Source organism: Orcinus orca, chromosome 14 (genome assembly GCF_937001465.1).
Source record: "Orcinus orca chromosome 14, mOrcOrc1.1, whole genome shotgun sequence".
In the NCBI taxonomy this organism is placed as follows: domain Eukaryota; kingdom Metazoa; phylum Chordata; class Mammalia; order Artiodactyla; family Delphinidae; genus Orcinus; species Orcinus orca.
Genome location: NC_064572.1, coordinates 13029392 through 13050655, shown reverse-complemented (window position 1 = coordinate 13050655; position 21264 = coordinate 13029392). Strand labels below are relative to the sequence as shown.

Here is a 21264-nt window from a genome sequence, read left to right as displayed (position 1 = left end):
CACTTCCCATTCTTTGCTTTATCAGAGCTGCATTTAACTGCTTGAAGTTTCTCCAGCGGTACAATTTAAATAAGTGTATTATTATCCAAATACAATGCTGTGATGCATGTGTGTTTAAAATGTGATGCTAATTTTGATAGGAGCCACGTATATACGTGTTATAAGAGCTCTTAGAGTGGAATTGCACCCTAGCAGTATTCTTGCTTAATATGGACCATATGTTGCCTTAACTTTAGCACGATTCTAATCCTCTTTCACTCCACACGGGTAGGGTGCTTTATATAAATACAGAATCGGTCACAAGCACATGCGTCCATTTATCAGTAAATAAAGCAGATGGAGAAAAGGTCGCTTGTGTTTAATCGTGTGGCGCAGGACGTCTTGGTCTGATCTCCATTTAGGCAGAGTCTCAAGCAGTAAAACTGGAGAAAAGGACTAGCATTTTGTTTGTAGCTTTAGTTATGTGGGACGGTGGGCTGTCTTTTTCAGGTTTACCACTTCCTGGAACTGGTCCCAGTCCTTGTGGCCATGGTGAAGCATAAAAGAAAGACATTAGAAGAACAACCGATCAACAGACAGACAGCTTTATACACCTTAAAGCTTTTATGCAAGAATTTTGGTGCAGAAAATCCAGAGCCTTTTGTCCCTGTGCTGAACACTGCCGTGAGGCTGATTGCTCTAGGAACAAAGGAGGAGAAGAACGTCCTGGGGGGTGCCCTGCTGTGTGTGGCCGAGGTGGTCTCCACGCTGGAAGCCCTGGTCATCCCTCAGCTCCCCAGGTATGTCGAGGGGACCGGACACAAGACCACCGCACGAGGTTTCTGGTATCAGCTGGAAAATAAAACCTTAGTGACTTTTTCCCGAGTGTCAGTAGAAGTTTCATAAAATTAGATTTGTTAGAGAAGTGACCTTTTCTTCAAACTGGAAAATAATAACATTCTCGTTTACCTGATGTGTATTGTCCCCCAGTTTTTGCTCCCCTTTGACCAGCGTTCCTCGGAAGCAGTAGGTGACAACACTGCTTCGTAGAGGGGCCCAGCCGGTTGGGCCACAGCTGCCAGGTGCTGGCTCTCTCGTCGGCTCTGGTGTTTGCCAGCGTGCAGCCTCGCCAGCTGGCCAGGGTTACACAGCCTGTTAGAGCTTTGCCGTCTACAAATCGAGGCAGCACCAACCTCACAGGATGCCCGTGGGGCAGTGCGTGCAGGGCTTTTTTGCCCGACACACAGCAAGTGTTAAACTGCAAGGTGGTGGTGTTATTTAAGGTGATGTTGTGTCAGTCCTGTGGGCACTGGGAGAGCTCTCGCTCTCGGTCACGTAAACCGTGTAGACGTTTTGTGGGACGTCAGAGATGTAACGGACACAGTTATTTGGATTTTTTCAGAGTGACTTCTGCTCCGTTCTCCTCAAAGAAACTTGTGCCCTTTCTTTCCAGCCTGATGCCGCCATTACTGACAACCATGAGGCGCGCCCGCGACCTGGCCTCGGGCGAGGTCTACCTGCTCAGCGCCCTGGTGGCCTTGCAGAAGGTGGCTGGGACCCTGCCACACTTCATCAGCCCCTACCTGGAAGATGTCTTGTTGCAGGTGAGCTGGTGACCACAGGGGGGGAAGGGGAAAGCTTACAGATTTGATCGTTTTATTTGTGCTTGACGTCTTTCGTTTGGCAGGAGGATTCTTATTTCTGAAAAGAGGTGCTTGTTTTTAGTGAATGTGTCCCTTTTTCACTGCCATCATCCCTGTTTAGTCGTGATGTTGGTATGGGTGTCACTCTGTAATGAGGCTCTTCTCTTTTTTGACTTTGCAGGATGTATTTCATTGCTTTCCCCCCCGTGAGCTCCTTGGCCTTGGTCTGGTAGAGCTTCTTGTAGAAACAGGCATGCCCACTTAGTTCTTCACGACCCTAAGGCGTCTGTCAGGGCGGAATGCCTGTGTTGCAGTCCAGACGGTGGGCTAATGGCATTTCCAACTGAATGCAAATGCCGGAGAGTGGCCTCCCGCCCCGCCCCAAGCTGTTGCATTGATCACTGGCCGTTTATGAGGTTAGGAGCCTTAAGTGCCGTGATGCAGATGACTTAAAACCGAGTCACATACTCTCCAGCCAGGCCTTGAAGGTAGACTTCTTATAGAAAGGGGCCTCTGCATCTGAGGAGCTTTCTAGATTCTTCAGCAAAGGAGAACGTGACTGTCTCTCCTCACGGGCCCCGGATTCCTGTTCTCTGAGATGGTCGTTCTGAGAGCTCTGTGTCCTGCCTTCCACCATCTGCCTGCATCCCTGACTCCCTCTTCGAAAGAGGCATCCGTCCATTTTTATCTATTTAATTTATATTAAATACTACAAATAAATATTTATTTTTATTTATTTTATTTTAACATTCGGGGTTGGCATTAAAAGGAATCCTGTGTTGATGCTGAGTGCACTGAGCTTTCCCAGTCACCAGCGTTTGGACTGGCTTTTCCATCCTTACCAGGACTTTCTGTAAGTGTGTAGACAGATGCTCCCGGCGAGGACCCGTGGTGGCCTTGATCGTTGTTGTTATATTCCTACAGGTGATTCACTTGGAGAAAGTCACTAGTGAAATAGCTCCTGCCTCCCAGGCTAATGTCCATCTCATGTCCCTTAAAAAGACCCTGGCTACCACGCTGTCACCCCGAGTCTTACTGCCAGCCATCAACAAGACATACAAGCAGATTGAGAAGAACTGGAAGGTTAGACCGTACTGGGTATTAGACTTTGGAGGAGGGAGATGTGGTACTGGAATGTTTAGATTTTCACTTAAAGAAGAATATGGTGGTTTAATTCCATTATAAATGCATTAATGAACTAGAGGAATATTAACAACTGGCATGTCTCTTGACTGTGTTTTCAGAATCTCATGGGCCCATTTATGAGCATCTTGTGCGAGCACATCGGGGTGATGAGGAAGGAGGAGCTCGCCTCCCACCAGCCCCAGCTCACCACGTTCTTCCTGGAGGCCCTGGACTTCCGCGCCCAGCACTCTGAGGTAGGCGTGTTCCCCGCCCCCAGCCCCCCGACCTAAACTTCTCACCTGACTCAGACCTGTTGTACTTGTCAAAGTTAGGGCTAGATGTCACTACTCTGGCTAACAAATCAGCTTTTCTGTTTTCAGAATGATCCTGAGGAAATTGGAAAAACGGAAAATTACATCATTGACTGTCTCATGGCCATGGTTGTAAAACTTTCTGAGGTCACATTCAGACCCCTGTTCTTCAAGGTGAGCTCTTTTCCTCTACTTCTCCTTTTACTCACGTATCAGTTATAAGATCTGAAGAAGAAACTAATGCTACTTTGTCTTTTAGCTGTTTGATTGGGCTAAAACAGAGGACGCCCCAAAGGACAGACTGTTGACATTTTACAACTTGGCAGATTGCATTGCTGAAAAACTGAAAGGGCTTTTTACCCTGTTTGCTGGCCACTTAGTGAAGCCTTTCGCTGACACCTTGAACCAGGTGAACATCTCCAAAACAGGTAGGTAGCTGACTCCAGGTCAGCTGGTGCCCTTGCTCTGTGCACCTTAGCGGGATGCAGTAAGTGTAAGGAAGGTGAATTCTTCATAGTCAGTTGTCAGACACTGAAGTGTTTTAGCACTTTTCCTTTAGCAGTTAATTAATGTTATTAACTGACTCACTTGGGAGGAAGAATAAATGGGCAGTCCTGTGTTATTGGAAGTAACTCTAAAACATTAAGATTGGTTTATTTTTTAATGCTAATAAGCAGTCTACTTGCCAAACTAAACAATCTTAATAACCAAGAATCTTTTTTTTTTTTTTTTTTGCGGTACGTGGGCCTCTCACTGTTGTGGCCTCTCCCGTTGCGGAGCACAGGCTCCGGATGCGCAGGCTCAGCGGCCATGGCTCACGGGCCCAGCCGCTCCGCGGCATGTGGGATCTTCCCGGACCGGGGCACGAACCTGCGTCCCCCGCATCGGCAGGTGGACTCTCAACCGCTGCGCCTCCAGGGAAGCCCTTAATAACCAAAAATCTTAACAACTCTGAAAGAACAGATCACTCCCCCGAGAGACCGTCCATTTAATTTGTGCTCTGCCTTCATCCTGATTGTGATTTCTAGATCATTTTAGAAATAACCTTCTGGTTATAGTTGTTAATAGCGATTTGAAGTTAAACACTGGAGATCAAATTGTGAAATTCAGTTTTTTGTTATTTTTGTTTCCATTTGTTTCTCTCCCCTATCTACAGATGAAGCGTTTTTTGACTCTGAAAGTGACCCTGAAAAGTGCTGCTTGCTACTGCAGTTTATTCTGAACTGTTTATATAAAATCTTCCTCTTTGACACCCAGCATTTTCTAAGTAGAGAGAGAGCAGAAGCCTTGATGATGCCCCTGGTGGATCAGGTAACCAGTGGAATCATCTTTTGTTAAAAGATAAGGAAGCCATCAGTGTTACATGCCTGCAGGGTTTATATCAACCAGAACCACAGTTTGCTGGTGTTTTTTTCCTTTTCATGAAATTTTTATTTCAAAATTGATTTCTCATTTTTCATGGATATATTAATAACTTACCTTTGTAGTGGCATTTACCAAGTTTTACTTTAAATTTTTTCAAATAAGAGATATGATGTAAGGTGTATTAAGTTTTTAATTCTTAAAAACTGGGTTCATTGAGAATGTGTCAGGGTCTGGCTGCCCTCCTCTCAGAGGTTCTGCAGGGGGAAAGGGATGATGCTAAGGGCTGTGATTCCACTTGAGTTCTTATACGGTAGTAAATTTGCTCTCTTTCTCTTGAGAGCAAATAGTACCTGGTTTTTGAGACTAAACAGCACCTTGGTTTTTGAGCCTGCTGATACCAGGAAGGGTAGTAAAGTACTATATACATTGAGTATTTTCTCAAACAGCAATGAGACCCGTTGCTCAGTCCTTGTCTCACTGTTAACAGCTGGAAAACAGGCTTGGAGGAGAAGAGACGTTCCAGGAACGGGTGACGAAGCACCTGATCCCGTGCCTTGCACAGTTCGCAGTGGCCATGGCAGACGACTCGCTTTGGAAACCATTGAACTACCAGATCCTGCTGAAGATGAGGGACTCCTCACCAAAGGTTAGGAGGCGCAGGGCCAGCAGGGATGCTGTGCGCTCTCCCTGGGGCCTCACCGGTCTGCACTGCTGCGTGTCTTCTAGCACCAGGGTTTGGCTGTGTCAGGCAGAAGGTTGAGCCTGAGAAACTTGGTTTTCTCTTACAGGCCATTTATAAATAATGGCAGTCCTCCCCCACCCCCATGGTGTGCTAGGCACGAGCACTAAAATACTTTACACTTTTAAATATTGAAAAGACTTGAACTCCTCATGTTTCTTATGCACCATTTAAATGTCAGTGTGCTCCCAGAGACAGCATGCTTTGTCTACAGAACATTCCTTTGAGTTAGAGCAGAGTCCCTGTTGTGTATCAATCTCAGGCATAGGACTTGGTGGAGTAATGCACGGTAAGGGCTAGCGGTTGATGCCCATTAACGTGGGGGTGGGGAATGAGCGGAAGTTTGGAAGTTTTCAAACTGTTCTAGCAATGAATCGCCATTCCTCAAGCTAATTATCACACTAGAACCTCAGGGGATAAAACAGACTGAAGCAGAATTTTGTTAATAAATTTATTAGTTGAAATTCACAGCATTTATTAGGAAGTAATGAAAACAATGAGGCTGTTTCGATGAACCCCCAAATTTTATTTTATTTATTATTTTTCAGATTAATGTTTTTACTACTTTAATTTTTTCTAGTTCAGTTTCCTTTTTACACATGAAAGGATCACAGTGCCCAAAGTTTTCTTTTTCTACATTGGCTTGAAAGGTCTTGGAAGTAAAATGTAATTAACAAAATGTATTTTTCTTCTTATTATGCTAATTCTTCTTCACAGATGTATGGATGGGAACCCCCAAATTTTAAATTGTAGGATCTTAACAAAGTTGCATTAAATTTGTTGTTTTGTAATATGTTGTTTTGATTGTACAATATCAAGAAAATCCTGATTGAACATAGGCAGTAACAAACGTTTTTTCAACAACTCACTTTGCTCTATCCAAATATTCTTTACCAGAATTACCCAAAACCAGAAAGAAGACTAACATAGCTTTTGTTTCAAAGTGAATCACTAACAAAACAAACAACTGGTTGCATTCCTTGTCAGAGACAAGTCGTGAGCAACACTCCAATCTTTTAAGTTCCAAAACTAGGACATTTATGACACAATGAGTGTGTTTTTTAGTCAGGCTGAGGTGAGGTTGTGGCCAGAGCCGGCACCTGGCCCCTCACACAACCATACTGTGACCCCAGTCAGGGTCCTGAGGACGGGAGTCCTGCCTGCAGTGGCCGGGGACGCGGTCCTGCCAGGTCAGCATCACCAGCGGCCAGGCCAGCTGGCGGCTCCAGTGCAGTCACATTTGATGACACACTTGAATTTGCAGGTGGCATTTTTACTGGTTTGTTTTAAGAAAAATGTTATAAAAAGACATTCACATGAAAGGCTTGTAATTCTAGAACACAGATTGAAAAGCACTGATATATAAGGTTGCCCATATTATAGATGGATCCTGAATTGTTAAACAAACTGGTATTCCAAGATGAAAGTTGGCCAGAAAGTGAAATAAACTCACGTGAGGCTAACAGTTTAAAATTCGGAGCTCATCTCAAGTTAGATCATAAAGTAATACAAGAATACTAGTTCTTTTTTTTTTAATTATTCTTCACCTTTTTTATCCCTTTCAGGTTCGATTTGCTGCTCTGATTACGGTGCTGGCACTGGCTGAAAAGCTAAGAGAGAATTATATCGTCTTGTTACCAGAATCCATTCCTTTCTTAGCTGAATTGATGGAAGGTAATTCCCAAACTATTAAGAAATAATTAGAGTGAACTTCTGTGGGAATGTGCCCAATGAGAATGCACATTTGGATAGCCTGTGATGAGCTCGTGTCTCCAGCCCTCTGTGCAGAGGCTGAGCTCCTGGTTTGAGTGGGGTGCACGGGCTGCCTCATTGTCATTTGAGATTTGTTTATAGCATAATCTCACTATCTTTACTTTTGTGTTTTTTTGCTGACGGTGCAGACTATGATACTGTTTTTCTTTAACCTCACGCATGTCTGTGATTGAATGTTTTGGTCCACAGATCTAGGGTTATTATACCAAAACATCCAGTGCCACTAAGGCTGCAATGGGGTGGCTGCCTGTTAATGACCAGCACTTACTCTGTGCTCTACGTGGATGATGTCGTTAATCCTCACAAGGCATATGCCGTTATCCCCCTTTTATAAAGGAAAAAACTAGAGGCTTTAAGAGATTAAGTAATCTAGCTGATAGAAATGTGTGACAGGTGGAACTGGGGTTTAAGTCCAGGTTTGCGCAGTTCTGGACCGACGGCAGAACGAGCACTGTGCCACCACGCAGCCCAAGAAGTAACAGTGCAGCTTATTAGCGGGGTGATGGAGGCGAGTAGACAGATGCCTTCACGTTAGCGGTTCACTGCTGATCCAAAACCAGGTGCCTGCACCTTTGTTTCCTCCCTCCTGGAGAGGGGCTGTGTGAACTACTAAGAGTGGCATCGCTAGGCATCTGGAATTTTCGTTTGTGTACCACTCTTTTGGGGTCTGTCTTATTCTGCTTCCCCAGTCCTAGACCGAAAGAAGGGAATGAAGGCAGGAAGGAGGAAGGCAGAGGAGGGGTTTCCAGGATGGCTTCCGCCTCAGGACTGTGCTTCATTTCTCTCTTCTGACTGACGGCCAGCGAATGCGAGATGTGAGGAACCAGGCTCTGAGAACTGAGGCAGGAAGACTGACTCATTTTGATTTTGTTTTTAGATGAATGTGAAGAGGTGGAGCATCAGTGCCAGAAGACTGTTCAGCGGCTGGAAACGATCCTGGGAGAGCCGCTCCAGAGCTACTTCTAAAGCCCTGATCTCTGGTATTTCATGCTGTTCAGAGGTCAGACTGACTTTTCATATTTTTATTTTGGGTGTTTAGGACCATATTACTTTTGGTGCCGCTAACACCTACTTGGACTTCTTTACAAAATTCCCACCTGGTTTGTGCTACCACATAAGCCTCTCCTGCCAGTTGTACAGAATATACAAAAAGAGTAAATGATACATGGTATTTTTATACAGACTGCTGTTTGTTTAATTAAGACCATCGATGGTGGGCTTTTCTGAGTGATGTTATTACCATTACATACATGATTAATTTTAGCACCCACAGCTAACCCCCATTTAGACTGTAAAGCCTTAACTTTCCTGGTAAAGGACTATCTTTTGTACGTAGCATCCGTGTCAGAGATTTCACTCAAAGCAGCTCTTTACTTCAAGAAAATGAGAGTTATTCAGCACCCAACAAGAATGCTTTGAACTGTAAAGCCATTTGGACTTTTACTTTTCATTTTGGGTAGATGACACTTCAGTCTTAATTTTTGCGTGTGCTCATGGAGGGGAGTAGTTGTGGGATGCATTTTCTGCTCTAGAATATGATCGTCTCTCCTTAATCCTTCAGTCTTTTGGGGGGCAGGGGGTGGAAGCAGTAGGCTGTTTATAAAACAGCCACACCTCACTGCTCCCACAAATAACGAGGGCTCAGAACCACCAGGTGGTAAGAGGGAGCCCCTTCAGGGTTAGAAATGCTCACATTTCTATCGGTGGTTAACCAAGGATTACTTTTATGAGGAAAAAAGTAAACAACAGATTTTTTTTCAAAGCTTTGAAGTTCTCTAATCTCTATACTATGTCATGGTGAAGCTGCAAAGTGAGGGTGCAAATAAAAGTAAACAAATCTGCCTTTATTTTGTTTAAGGCATTTTATTTATTTATGCCTTTTTAAAATTTAAGGCCTCTAAGCACTGTTCCATAGGTGTTCAAATCAAGTCTGAAAGCCCTTGATCTAATTTAATACAGAAACTTAGTGTGGAATCGTGACAAGCAAAGGCTGATTTGCAGTCTGGAGACGGAGTTTGCTAGGAACACATATTTCTCTTTATGAAACATCTCAACAGGATTCATTAATAAGTGCTAATGGCTTCTTTTCAAAAACAATCTTAAGATTTTATATTTATTCTATCAAAGAAATGGTCAGACTTCTTAGTATCATCCACATAAAATGAAAATGAACTATGTTTAAGACTTACAGGAAACAAGGTAAGTGGGCTTTTCTTTTTTCCTAAGTGGTCCACCGTTTCTACCATCTGCCAGGCCCTCTGATGTTCTTTTCTGGAGGAAAAAAAAACCTTGGGGGATACTAGACCCTTCTTGCCTTCTACAGCTTTCCCAACATCCTCTCCTCCACCAGTGTTTTTTTGTTTGTTTTAGCTTGGCAAGACTGGGCATAATAAATTAATATGACAAGGTGGAAAAGAATTAAGTGCTACACTGAGTACTTTTTAAAAGTAAGACTGGTAACAGTATTTTTTCCACTATAGGGATACAAATAATACCTAACCAAAAGCTGTTATGAAAATATTCCCAAATCCTGGCAGAATTCAGCCCAGCGATTTAATATAAAATGATCTGACTGATCTAGCTTTTTACCTCCCCACTCCCAAGGCTTTGAAATTCCCTGTGACAAGATCTGACCTGTAAGAATTCTACAAAGAACTTCTGCCAACTCTCTTCAAAGAATAACAGAAAAAATTACAGAAATGCAACAATAGTTTAACTTGCTGATACAGGTTTGATTTTAATCACTGAAGGGAGAACAGCGTTTTGATCTCAGTCACTAACGATGATGGGGTCGTCTTAGAAGAGGAGAGGCAGTGCTGGTCTGCGTGCAGACAAGCAACAGGCACACACGGCCTCCCTCTACTTCACTGGTCTCTGCTGGTGTATTTTACTTTCTGATAGGGCCTGTTCTATAATCAATCATTAAGTCTAATCTTGACATTGCTTTGTTACCCACAAACATTTTACAAATTGAATCCATCTCTTGTCTACCTTAAACTTTCAGAGGAGACCTCTGACTCACCCTAAATTCCAATATTCTAAAATAACCATTTACTGGTACAGAAGATCAGTGGCCTGGAGATTGACATCAAGTTAATTTCAGTACCATTTGGTTTTGTTCGTTTTGCTTTGTTTTTTGCCTCTATCTTGTGCTGTGTTCCGATCTCATAATGATAATTATTTGGTAATGCTTACAGCTAGAAGATATAAATATTATGCTAAAGAAAACTGCCAGATGTAGGTCAACATCAATCCTCTCAATTACAGGATACGATCAAACACTGGGTATGAAGGGCAGCACTGCAGGAAGAGTGGTGTCGCCTATAGTGTCCTCAGGTGATCTAACAGAATAATTCTTTTAAGTGCCTGGTGAGTTTATGTAGTGCGTGGAGGAGAAACAATGGCACAGTGGCAAAGCACGGAAGGTTCTGAGCTGAACAGAACAGGGAACGTACGTGCCTCACTGTGTCCTCCCAGCTCCCAGCACAGTGCTGGCAAAAGACAAGCGCTCCATGCAGGGTGGCTACTGTGTTACAGCAGGCTCTTAATAAACACTTGTTGAATGTGAAGTAGGTTTAAAAAAGAGGCGGCCAGGGTACAGGAGAGAGAGCAGAAAGGCCTGTTATAATAATGGCTATAAGCTGCTGTTGCCTCAAATGTCCTCACTTTTTGCTTGACAAAGTCTCACTGCGTGACATGGACTGAGGACACCCAGTAGGACTTACAGCTCATTTTAACAATATATATAAACCGTATCATGAGAGTAAGATGCATTTTAACAAGCCAGTGTTACAGAAGTCACCTGTATTTCAGTTTTTGTAGCACACCTGTCAGCTACCAGCTCCTTACTTCCAGTAAGTGGATATCGCCATCGATTTCCAGCGTGTCGATATGACTCAGGTCTTTAAATCTGTGTCTGTACTCCAGGCTGTGTACACCGTTTACTGCAACCTTGAATTCTCTAACATCACAATAAATTATCATCTGGAAGGAAAGTATACACAACATTAGTGGTGCCCCTGGGCTTAAGAGTTTGTTTCCCGCACACGAACAGGCATGTCAAGTAAACCATTTGGTTTCCTCTCCCAGCCTGCCAGCGCCGACTCCCTGCTGCAGTTTCCAGGATCTGACTAACGTGTATCTGTAGTGGCACTTTCTGCCTTGTCCCACTCCAGGAAGTGGCTCTTATGTGCCTGGACCCTCACACTGTCCCCAGGGCCTGCTGGCTTCCTGTCCTCAGCACGCGCCCTCTCCTGCCCTGTGCTCCTGGGGAAGTGGCAAGCCGCCCTCCTCGCCGACACTTGGGAAGGAGAAAGTGGCTGACTGTGACACTCGTTCACAGAAGAGCTGGTTCCCAGTCACAGGCTGGTACCAAGGGGCTTGGATCCTCACTTTGCTGCCTCAAACTCTAGGGTCTTGGGCAACTCGGACAATATGAAATCTCAGAAGTTTAGGTCAGTTGCTAGGGATTGCAGAGCTGCTTGGTGACCCTGATTCCCATCCTGGCTCAGCACCTCTTGTCTGTTTCTCCAAAGCTCTTCAAAGCTCAGTGTTCTATGAACCTCTGAGTTTTGGAAGAGATTCAGTTCAGAGTCCTCACTGGTGTTAGCCCTTCAGAGTTAACTGCGATCCTTTTAAATTGCTCGTACACCTAAACCTCTTACTTCTGCTACCATGTTCCCCGTGCCAGTCTGGCCACTGACTACCATTTGTTTCCCACCCACACTGCAGAGGCCAGTTGGGTGAACCCACACTGTGCTCTCCCCGGCACTCCCCGCCTCCATCCCCGGAGGCCAGACTGAGGCACAAAATCTGGATCTGCAAAGCAGCCAACGGAGTGTCTTTTTTCTTTTGCTAGGACTAGTGGAAACGGCTGCTGGGGGAGATTAGGAAGAGGGGGAAATTCCATGGATAACAGCAATAACTGACACAGATGAAGGCGCAGGGCTATACAGAGAACTGGGGAAAATAGCCATAACTGGGGATTATATGCCCACAACAATGGTGGAAATCCCAGTTTCAACCAGGTGGAAGGGACCTTTGGTGATGGACATTTAACAAAATCTCAAGAGAACACAAAACACACAGCCTTATGCTCAGAAGGGAAAACAAACTGGCATTAGACAGATGCAGTGGGAAAAGAGTTCTCTAGACTAAGAGCAAGTGCAGAGCCAGCACCTTATGTTACAAATGGAAGAGAAATGGCAGGCAGCCTAGTGGACACACTGTTGCAAAACAAAGTACATACATGCAAACATGGAACACCAAGATCCCTCAATCACCTGAACAGCTCCTAAGAACATGAATTTGATAAAGAGCTCACAGATGACATTACAAAACCGAAAGATAGTTTTTAAATGATTCCAGCTGGAACTAACAAGTGAGTCTGAAATGCCATGGAACAGAAGATACTGTTTAAAAGCAAAGCAATGGCTTTAATGGAAAGATCTGAGAATCTCAATGAAAGCCTATTAAAAAGGCAGGAGTTTAAAGCTATCACTACAAAAAAACTGACAACAGTGATCCCACATGAGGACAACTACTCTTGCTGAAGTAGAAAACTAACAAAAGGAAAAGATTATTTAAGAGAATGTGTTATTTTCCTCTTTTATTTTGATACAGTAGTCGCAAACTTGGGGCTCAAATAGGCCAGAAAACAGGTCACGAGTTTCCAGTCACCAACCACAAGGATCAGCTTCCTGCCGGAGCAGCCACCTCTCCCTCCAGTGAACCCACGTCACCCTTCACACCCTGACTGCTGCCTAGTCAGCAACCCCTGTGCCGCCCTTCTGACCTCCAGCGACTTGTCCGTATCATCCCCGAAATCTGTAAAACCTTCACACCCCCACCTCCTTCTGAATTCCAAACGAGTACCCCCCACTTCCAGGGAACCTGTGATGAGCTCGCTCCTGTCTATCACTCCCCAAACCAGGGCACTGCATTAGACAGGAACTTACGGATAAATATTAATGCCAAATCACCACCTTCTGTTCAGCCTGATGTTCACACTTGTAACAACTCTGAGGAGTCTTGCGAGCTCCAACCGTCCAGAGCATGTGACAGTTTAAAATGCTGGAGAAGCCACGACCAAAATCAGTGACCCTAAATGACCACGTGAGCAGTGAGTCACGTAAGCTGGTGAGGGCACCCAGCCAACCCTGCAGCATCCACGTGGCGAGACTCCCCGGAAGCACATCTGGGGAGAGGCTGTGTTAGAACATTCGCACCTTTGGGGGCTCAGGACTACATGCCTTCAAGTCCCGGTAGTCTAAATGTGTCTTTCTTTGAATATATACAAACAGGACCGCCTGGAACAGAGTACTGCCACCTAAGCTGTGTGTCACCGAGACGACAGATAGTGCCGGCAGTCTCATGGCTCCTACGTCCTCACGTTCACTTAGGATTAAATGCGCTACTCCCGCCCTGAGACAAGGTTCCTGTTCAAATTCCTATTAACTAATATGGGGTTACACAGAAATTGTCATTATGGAAACATGTCAGATAATTCCAATGCAAATAACGTGGCACTGGACTGGCTTGGCCATTTATGCTGATTATTTGCGTTATAAAAGACGGCATTCAAAATACAATCTCCAAATAAACAAAAACCACACACAACCTCCACATATTAAGCTGGACTCAATTTAAATGGACCATTTATCTTGCATCTTACCCCTGCCCGCAGGATTCTTTTTCCTGTCCCATTTTCAAAAGAGATAATCATCTCACCTCAAAGTACATCCCAGGACTAAAAGGGAAACAGGTAATATTTCTCTCTTCTTCTCCCCAGGACTCCTGAAGAAAAGAATTTCTTACAAATGCTTTAATATTCAGGCGTGGGTTCAGGTGGAGAGCAATATCCCTGGATTTTCCTGATAGTAGATCAACAGCAAAGCTTTTGAGAGAATTTTAAAAAACTAATTAGCCAAGTAGAAGAGAGGAGTCGAGTTTCTGCAATTTTAACAATCAGAATTAAACTCTGATTACACAAAACATGTACACACAAGGACCCAGGAATGCCGACGAAGGTGAAATTTAAAATTCCGAGTCAGCACACCGTTGGTATAAGTATGTTATTTGCAAAATAAAAATATGAAAAGCTTTAAAATCCACGTTTAAGGCTACAGGAAGAAATTAAATGGTTAGAGCAAGCGACCCAAAGGATCACGTCTGCTGCAAGAACAGGGTCCTTCCAAGCAGGAAGTCTCAGCATTTACAATACCCTGTTCTTCAAAGTGTACTACTTGCTAGGAAATAGCTCTCATTTCAAGCTTTCAGAACTCTGAACACCTCTGGAAAAGGTTCTAAAAGCAGGAATCTTATAAGACCCATGGCAAGGGGAACGAGCCCTAATAAAAGTGATCTGCTCTCACAGAGCTGCCCTGCAGTTCTACAAGGGTGGGCCTCGTGGACAAAAATGCCACCCTCCTGTCTGGCCACAAAAAGCCTAGGTGCCGCCAACTGCTAGTTGTCAGCAGTCTAACTTCATCTGGCTTTAACAGTCTCACTTTTCAAATGAAGCTTATGACATTAGCCCGACTTACACCTCACGAGATTGTTGACAGGGTTACAGCTGTAAGAGACACGCAGCAGCAGCCGCGTTATTACGGCCGCTTACTGATACTGACCCTTTGGCGTTTGTATTTACTTCTCCTTTTATGACAACAGTCCGTCCAGGGCCCATTGAGGAGTTCAACCTCGCTACGAATGGCAGAGTCTGCAAAGAAATCCCAGTTAGCATCAGGAAGCCTGCAAAAAGGGATCTTGAGGCAAAACTGCCAGAAGACACTGGGAAATGTTTAAAGGCCGTGAACCCCATGAAGGGACAGACCAAGTCTGCCTTGGTCCCAGGTGGGTCCCTGGCTCACAGCAAACACTCCATTTTTCAGATAATGAAATGAATGGATGTGGGGAGGGACCTGACATCCTCTGCCTGAGTGAAATGTCCTCTGAGAAAGTCACCTCGGCTGGCCTGAAGCGTGCACTGCCTTCAGCCCGGAGGGGAAGCGGCTGAGGTAGGGGGAGCTACAGAAACACACTAACGGCTCAGGGACCTGATGTCCGGTTGACTGATAGCCGTCCAGGACACCAGTGCAAACACAGAGTGGCTGCTTTGGGCTTGTACTGAGGGTAGCAGTTACGCATATCAGCTAACTAACATTAAATACTTGTTAGACAGAATTAAGAAAATTTTGGCTCTTCAAACCTTTGACAGTCGGTAGGTAGTATTTTGGAGCAAGTCAAAGTGTGATTGGCTGGCGAACCTTTGCTCTTGGTGTAGACAGTTCTGGGGACGATTTTAGAAATGTCTCCTCTATTACTAGGCTGTAGGGAAACAGTTCTGCAATAAGGTATGGAGTGAATGAACCTGTCTTCCAAGGCTTCAACTATTCGTTTCCTGGGCAATCTTATAAAAGGTTCCACAGGTTATAGCAAAAATACTTACAAACGGTGACGTGCCAGACTTCTGTACCTATTGGAAGAGAAAGACAAAATACAGATGATTGACAGGGAAGAAATACGTTTTATAACATGAGCAGTTGGATCTTACTGGCTGTACCACCCAGAGCCTGGGCCGGTAGTGCCTGCTCCACTCCGGTGGGGGGACATGCAGGTAGCCAGTGCTTCCTGACCAAGTGCTTTGGAGCTGCAGAGTGCCACTCAGGCTGGGAACAGACTGACTGTCCTGTTCATCTGAATCCTATAGCCTCCGCCACAAGCTGAGCCTTTCCCGAAGGCCACATGTGGGCTTCAAACACATTTTCCTTGTTCTTCCCAGGGTGCTCCCCAAATGCTGAGATTCTAGTCTGTCTAGGAACGTGCTGAGATCAGTAAGGCCTCACTTTCTCCACACTAATAACAGCAAAAAATGTCTGAACTGCAGTTGTTTCCACAGGGGGAGAAGATACACGTGGAAGTTCGTTTGCCCATGCACTGGCTGTGCTCACTATTTATAAACACCTCCGAACAGCCCTATTCAGCAGTTCAGAGAGTTCTTTGTACAGAAGATTGGTGGGTAGTGGTCAGATCCACTGAGAGTCTAAACAGCAAAACTTATAGCACCTGGCACCCTGAAGTATATGCCTCAGTTTTCGAACGATTACTTCCAGCCTGTTAATTACTAAAAATATAAGTTTTCATATTAAAAACATAGTGTTTTTAAAACTCAGCCTGCCTGCCACCTAATTTACATGGCAACTAAAAAAACATTTTTAAACTGGTGGTTAAGAGATTTAATATTTACATTTTCTTCACTTATCTTTGTCCATTCCAGAGTAGATGCTTGGCTACTTCTTAAATCCTGAAGAAAAGTTCAGATTAATATTTAACATCCATCAGAATTCTAAATATAACCTGCTTGACATATCAAAAAAAATTATAAATGGTATTAAACATGAAAATATGACAGAAAATTATCCAAAAATGCATGAACAATAGCAACCTTCTCCCCTCTGTCAAGCTGGCAAATGTTAAAATCAGAACTAATGTCAAGAAGAATGTGAGCAGGGGCTTCCCTGGTGGCGCAGTGGTTGAGAGTCCGCCTGCCGATGCAGGGGACACGGGTTCGTGCCCCGGTCCGGGAAGATCCCACGTGCCGCAGAGCGGCTGGGCCCGTGAGCCATGGCTGCTGAGCCTGCGCGTCCGGAGCCTGTGCTCCGCAACAGGAGAGGCCACAGCAGTGAGAGGCCCGCGTACCGCAAAAAAAAAAAAAAAAAAAAGAAGAAGAGGAAGAATGTGAGCAAATGAATACAGATCTTGAGACTACTTTGTTTTACTCTCTCTGGAGGGCACGTTAGCAATTTCAGTCCTAACTTAAAATGCAGGTACCCTTTGACTCCCGCTTCTAGGAAACAATCCTAGCGAACTGCTCCACTACGCTCCTGCATCAAGGAAACGGCCCCTCTCCAGCTGTAAAGGCTGTTTGTTTTGTTGTTACTGTTTGGGTTTTTGTTGGAACCATGCTAGATTTGAGATCCTACAGACAAGCAAGCCCTGGTCAATGATTAGCATCCTACTAGTCTGAAAGATTTACTTCCAAGAAATTAACACACTAACGAGGGACATATTTACACAGTTTTCAAGAAAACATCACCAAAGACCCTCTTGCCGCCCCCCATGGAAGGGGACTGACCGAGCTGAAGCTGAAACCCACGGAGTGAATGATAACTTTGCCATAAATGCCCAGGGTGTTGATCTTCTCTAGGCTGATCCTGTGGGCGTAGATCAGGGTATGTTTTCCATTGACAGCCACCTGGACAAACACAGAAGACACCCCCCCCCCCAACGAATAAAACAGTTAATAAATGCATTTTAGCGGGTACCAGTGCACAGGGTGCCTCCCTCTCCCGCCAGATGTCAGTACTTGTAGGAGTGTCGGGAAGACACGCCGAACACAGTACAGTCTGATCTCAAGGAGCTGAAAATCCCATTGGCGGGCAAAAGAAACACAGGAAAAAACCAAAGCTCAAGAGCACGGACAAGCATTAAAAAGAACGATCCAGACCCAAGTACTCCAATGGCCAGAGGAGGGATGAGGGGAGAGAGGAGGTTTAGGGGAGAAGTGCTGGTGGGAGCAGGCTCTGAGGGTCAGAGGGGTCTGCACCTCGGGTGGGGAGTCTCCACCTGAGCCGTCAAGTCCTCCACAGGCTCGTGGGCCAGGAGGTGGAGGCGCCTCCAGGACCACACACACCCGAGGAAGCAGCGGGAGCACTGACGACACGCAGCGGGGTTGCTATGAGCTCCTCTGGGTCTAGAATCTCAAGATCCTACGGGACTAGGCTGCGGCAGGATGCAACTTTACAAACCCCGACTCCTACGCCAGGATCCCATCTGTCAGTTCAGACTCTCCCACCCTGCGGGTCCTGCTGCCTGGGGTTTACTTTCCCATCCTGAGTGTAAGGCTGTGCCAGGTCAGAAGGGAGCTCAGCCCTGCGAGGAGCAACAATCTAACAAAATCCCGCTGCGCTGGCCTCGCCCTCTGCCAGCACGGCGACCCCGGCAGGGATGCTGGCTGTGCCCGCCTCACAGCAAGGGCCCCGCCGGGCCCTCCTCTAGAGGAACATGATAAAGGCAAACTCTTTCTCTGGATTTAGGACACGCAAGGGTGAGTTCACTCATGTGAAAAGCTTCCCTCGTGCTTATTCTCATGAATGAGGATCTAACCCCTGTTCTCCAAAACCTGCCTGGAATTTGTCTTTCAGCACCATGATCACGATCTCAAAAGATTTTTCTTTATTGAAAGGCATGTCATAGGTGATCTCTTCCCAGCCCCACTTCTCATTTTTCAGAGTGTTGCAAACAATGCAGTTGGCCCTTCTGAACCGTGGATTGAAATGAAAGGCCACGTCCGCTCGAGGTTTCACGCTGCTGCCACACTGTAAGTCCACCTGGAACCTGAGGAGGGGAGGAAACACAGGCCGCGTGAGGACTCAGGGAGGAAGGCGGCCTCGCAGGCCCGGCAGCGCAGAAACCCAGGCCGAGTGACAGCTGACGGATCTTCTGTTCACTCACATGCTTCTGGTGGCAGTCCACCACAAGCACCCACATTGCCCAGTCTCCCCGCAGGTGCGTTCGCCCAGGTGCCCCAAGCTCTGCTGATGGGGTAGAAGTGAAGTGTGCAAGGAAGATTCCTGGAAACGGTCTCTAAAGGCAGTTGGCATCTGCCTTCTGTCCACCCGCCACCCCTTCCCCCCAAATAGCACACGGTCCCAGGCAGCTACCCAAACACAACGTGAGGACCAGAGTCCTAGCTTCCAGGAACCACGAGAAAGAGGACCTCACCCTGGCATGGCAGGGTGAGAGTGTGAAGAGGCCCACTCCTCCAACAGCTTGCTGGCGCGCACCCTCAGCCCTCCGGACCGTCCCCTTTAGATGTCACGTTCACATCTTATTTAAACCACTGTTGTTCAGGCATCCACCACACAGAGCCGAGCCCAACTCTAGCTGATACAGCCTCGTCCAGACTCTACCCAAAGCAAGCATTAGATAAAACCACCCAGAACAGGCCTTAAGAGATGGTGTGGAAATGTTACACTGTAACTAGACTGTGTCCCTGTCATCTGACCACAGTTCCCTTCATTAACCGTATCTCTAATTCTTTATACTAAAATCAGACTTACAGCAACAAAAAGTCCAAATAACCTGTATTTCAGTTTTTCATTCCAATTTCCTCAGCACCTTGGCCGGGGCTGCTATGAAAGCAAATCAGGCCTCCGAGTATCCAAGTGGTCTCTCCCTCATGATTTTTTTTGTTCCACAATCACAACGAGTTTATTCTTGTTCTTTTAACAGAATGACTTTACCTGTCTGAGTCACTAGGAACATGCCCACGTAGTACAATCAAAGTTCCAGGCTCCAACTGCTCAGAAATGGTCCCAACATAGGGGATTATCTAGGGAAAAAATAATTTTAACAAATGTTCATTTACAGAATCAAAAGACTACATTCTTAAAGGCTGCACATAAATATTACTCAGCCATAAAAAAGAACAAAACTGTGCCATTTGCAGAGACGTGGCTAGACCTAGAGACTGTCATACAGAGTGAAGTAAGTCAGAAAGAGAAAAACAAATGTTGTATAGTATCGCTTATATGTGGAATCTAGAAAAACGATACAGATGAACTCATTTGCAAAGCAGAAATAGAGGCACAGACGTAGAGGACATATGGGTAACAGTGGGAAAGGGGGGGTGGGATGAATTGGGACGAGGGGATTGACACATATACACTACTATGTATAAAATAGATAACCAATGAGAACCTACTGTATAGCACAGGGAATTCTACTCAGTGCTCTCTGGTGACCTAAATGGGAAGGAAATCCAAAAAGGAGGGGATATATGTATATATATAACTGATTCACTTTGCTGTAGAGCAGAAACTAACACAACATTGTAAAGCAACTATACTCCAATAAAAATTAATTTAAAAAAAAAAAAAAGGCTGCACACAAGTCTGCTCAGACCCTAGCATTTTCCAGGTCCTTCCTCCCCACCATTCACACAGCTACACCGGAACAACATGGCTAGGAGGCTCGCAACACCTGCACACCACTCTGAGTTCTTTAGGAAAAGACACATATTATTCCCAGTACTTTTTATGTGGCTGGGGGTTCTGTGACATGCCACACCCCACCCCTCCGTCCTTCCTAAAGTTCCACTGATCCCAACAGCAGGATCCAGAAGAGGCCAGGCCCTAGGCCAGTGCTGACAGAGATAATGACAAGCACTTACTGCCTGCAGAGGGTGCTCCAAATGCAGCCACTCTGCTGCAACTGGGATTGCGTGCCTCGCCTTCCCTGCTGGGCTTCCAAGCTGCACCCCACAGGGTACTGCCAGGAACCAGAGAACTGCTTGATCTGAAGGACGTGCTGTGGGTGCCCGTGGATCTCTCAAGACACAGCACCTCCATGCCCCGACTGGTGGTCCACACAGGATTCGGGTCTCCCCCTCCTCCCTAATCAGCTGGAAGCCAGCCGCTCTGTCTCGGGCCTGACATGATCAGATCTTGTCACTCCCCTCCCCCAGGTGATCCGCCATCCTCCCGGGCCACTGGCTATGTGGATGCATCTCCTGCACCACAACCACCTCCCTCTTCCCCCTGGGAGCCTCTGACCGCACCAAGCAGGCCAGACACCAGCATACCTTACACCAAGCTCACCCGGGCTACATCTATGCTAAAATTGATCCAGGGTAGCTCTGATTGTCAAGAAGAAAGAAATAAAACAAGAGAGGTCGTATAAAAGTAGTTGTAAATCAGTGGCTCATCGGCTGAAGATCTCAGCTCAAGCACAATCTCCTCTGTGGAGCCTTGCTCAGACTCCCTGGGCCAACTGAGTTGGCCGCCCTCTGAGGGTCAATCACGGCACTCTGTACTCTGTTCACTTGCAAACAAATGCCTACACTGCGAGCTGCATGGGGCAGGACTGGGGCATCACCTTTACACCCCCAGGACAGAGGTCAAGAGATGATCAATAATCACCTGGTGAATGAAGGAGCTCTCACCAGCCCGGAAGCTGGGCTCTGGCAGGCCTCACATGTGCAAAGGAGCAGCAACTAAGCCGCTGCTGAATGGAGCGTTGCTGCCTTAAGCAATAAGACAAGAAATCACCAATCCAGTTGTCACCTGGTGTCACGGCAACTGCTGAAAGCAGCATGGGGGAGATGAGCAAGCTTATCAGACCAGAAAACGAAAAGCATAACAGAGGTATAGAGCATGACTACAGCGGCACCTCAGAGTGGATGGTTTTCACGTGTAGAGAATGTGGAAGCAATTACTCCTCTTGGCCACAGCCCAGGAATAAATAGCAGCATGTTCCATTTTCTAAATCT

At 45.8% G+C, this 21264-nt stretch overlaps 2 protein-coding genes across 6 annotated transcripts in view; one reads left to right on the top strand and one right to left on the bottom strand.

The window, feature by feature from the left end:
- The window catches only part of HEATR1 (HEAT repeat containing 1), a 47705-nt gene extending 39593 nt beyond the window's left edge, over window positions 1–8112 (top strand). For all 3 annotated transcript variants that reach the window (XM_004271557.4, XM_033431304.2, XM_049697340.1), the window contains 10 exons: window positions 490–779; window positions 1433–1583; window positions 2547–2705; window positions 2867–3001; window positions 3128–3232; window positions 3318–3486; window positions 4215–4369; window positions 4911–5069; window positions 6728–6836; window positions 7813–8112. In XM_004271557.4, the coding sequence (XP_004271605.2) occupies window positions 490–779; window positions 1433–1583; window positions 2547–2705; window positions 2867–3001; window positions 3128–3232; window positions 3318–3486; window positions 4215–4369; window positions 4911–5069; window positions 6728–6836; window positions 7813–7901 (1521 nt within the window). In that variant the 3' untranslated portion in view covers window positions 7902–8112. The remainder of the gene's footprint in view (window positions 1–489; window positions 780–1432; window positions 1584–2546; window positions 2706–2866; window positions 3002–3127; window positions 3233–3317; window positions 3487–4214; window positions 4370–4910; window positions 5070–6727; window positions 6837–7812) is intronic.
- Window positions 5600–21264, bottom strand: part of LGALS8 (galectin 8) — a 30754-nt gene continuing 15089 nt past the window's right edge. For 2 of the 3 annotated variants that reach the window (XM_004271556.4, XM_033431306.2), the window contains 8 exons: window positions 19238–19326; window positions 18119–18329; window positions 17068–17187; window positions 16180–16236; window positions 15382–15408; window positions 14564–14652; window positions 13665–13830; window positions 5600–10919 (listed from right to left, as the gene is read on the bottom strand). In XM_004271556.4, the coding sequence (XP_004271604.1) occupies window positions 10770–10919; window positions 13665–13830; window positions 14564–14652; window positions 15382–15408; window positions 16180–16236; window positions 17068–17187; window positions 18119–18329; window positions 19238–19326 (909 nt within the window). In that variant the 3' untranslated portion in view covers window positions 5600–10769. Of the gene's footprint in view, window positions 10920–13664; window positions 13831–14563; window positions 14653–15381; window positions 15409–16179; window positions 16237–17067; window positions 17188–18118; window positions 18330–18446; window positions 18566–19237; window positions 19327–21264 lie in introns of all 3 variants that reach the window. The other variant, XM_049697346.1, reaches the window with a different exon arrangement.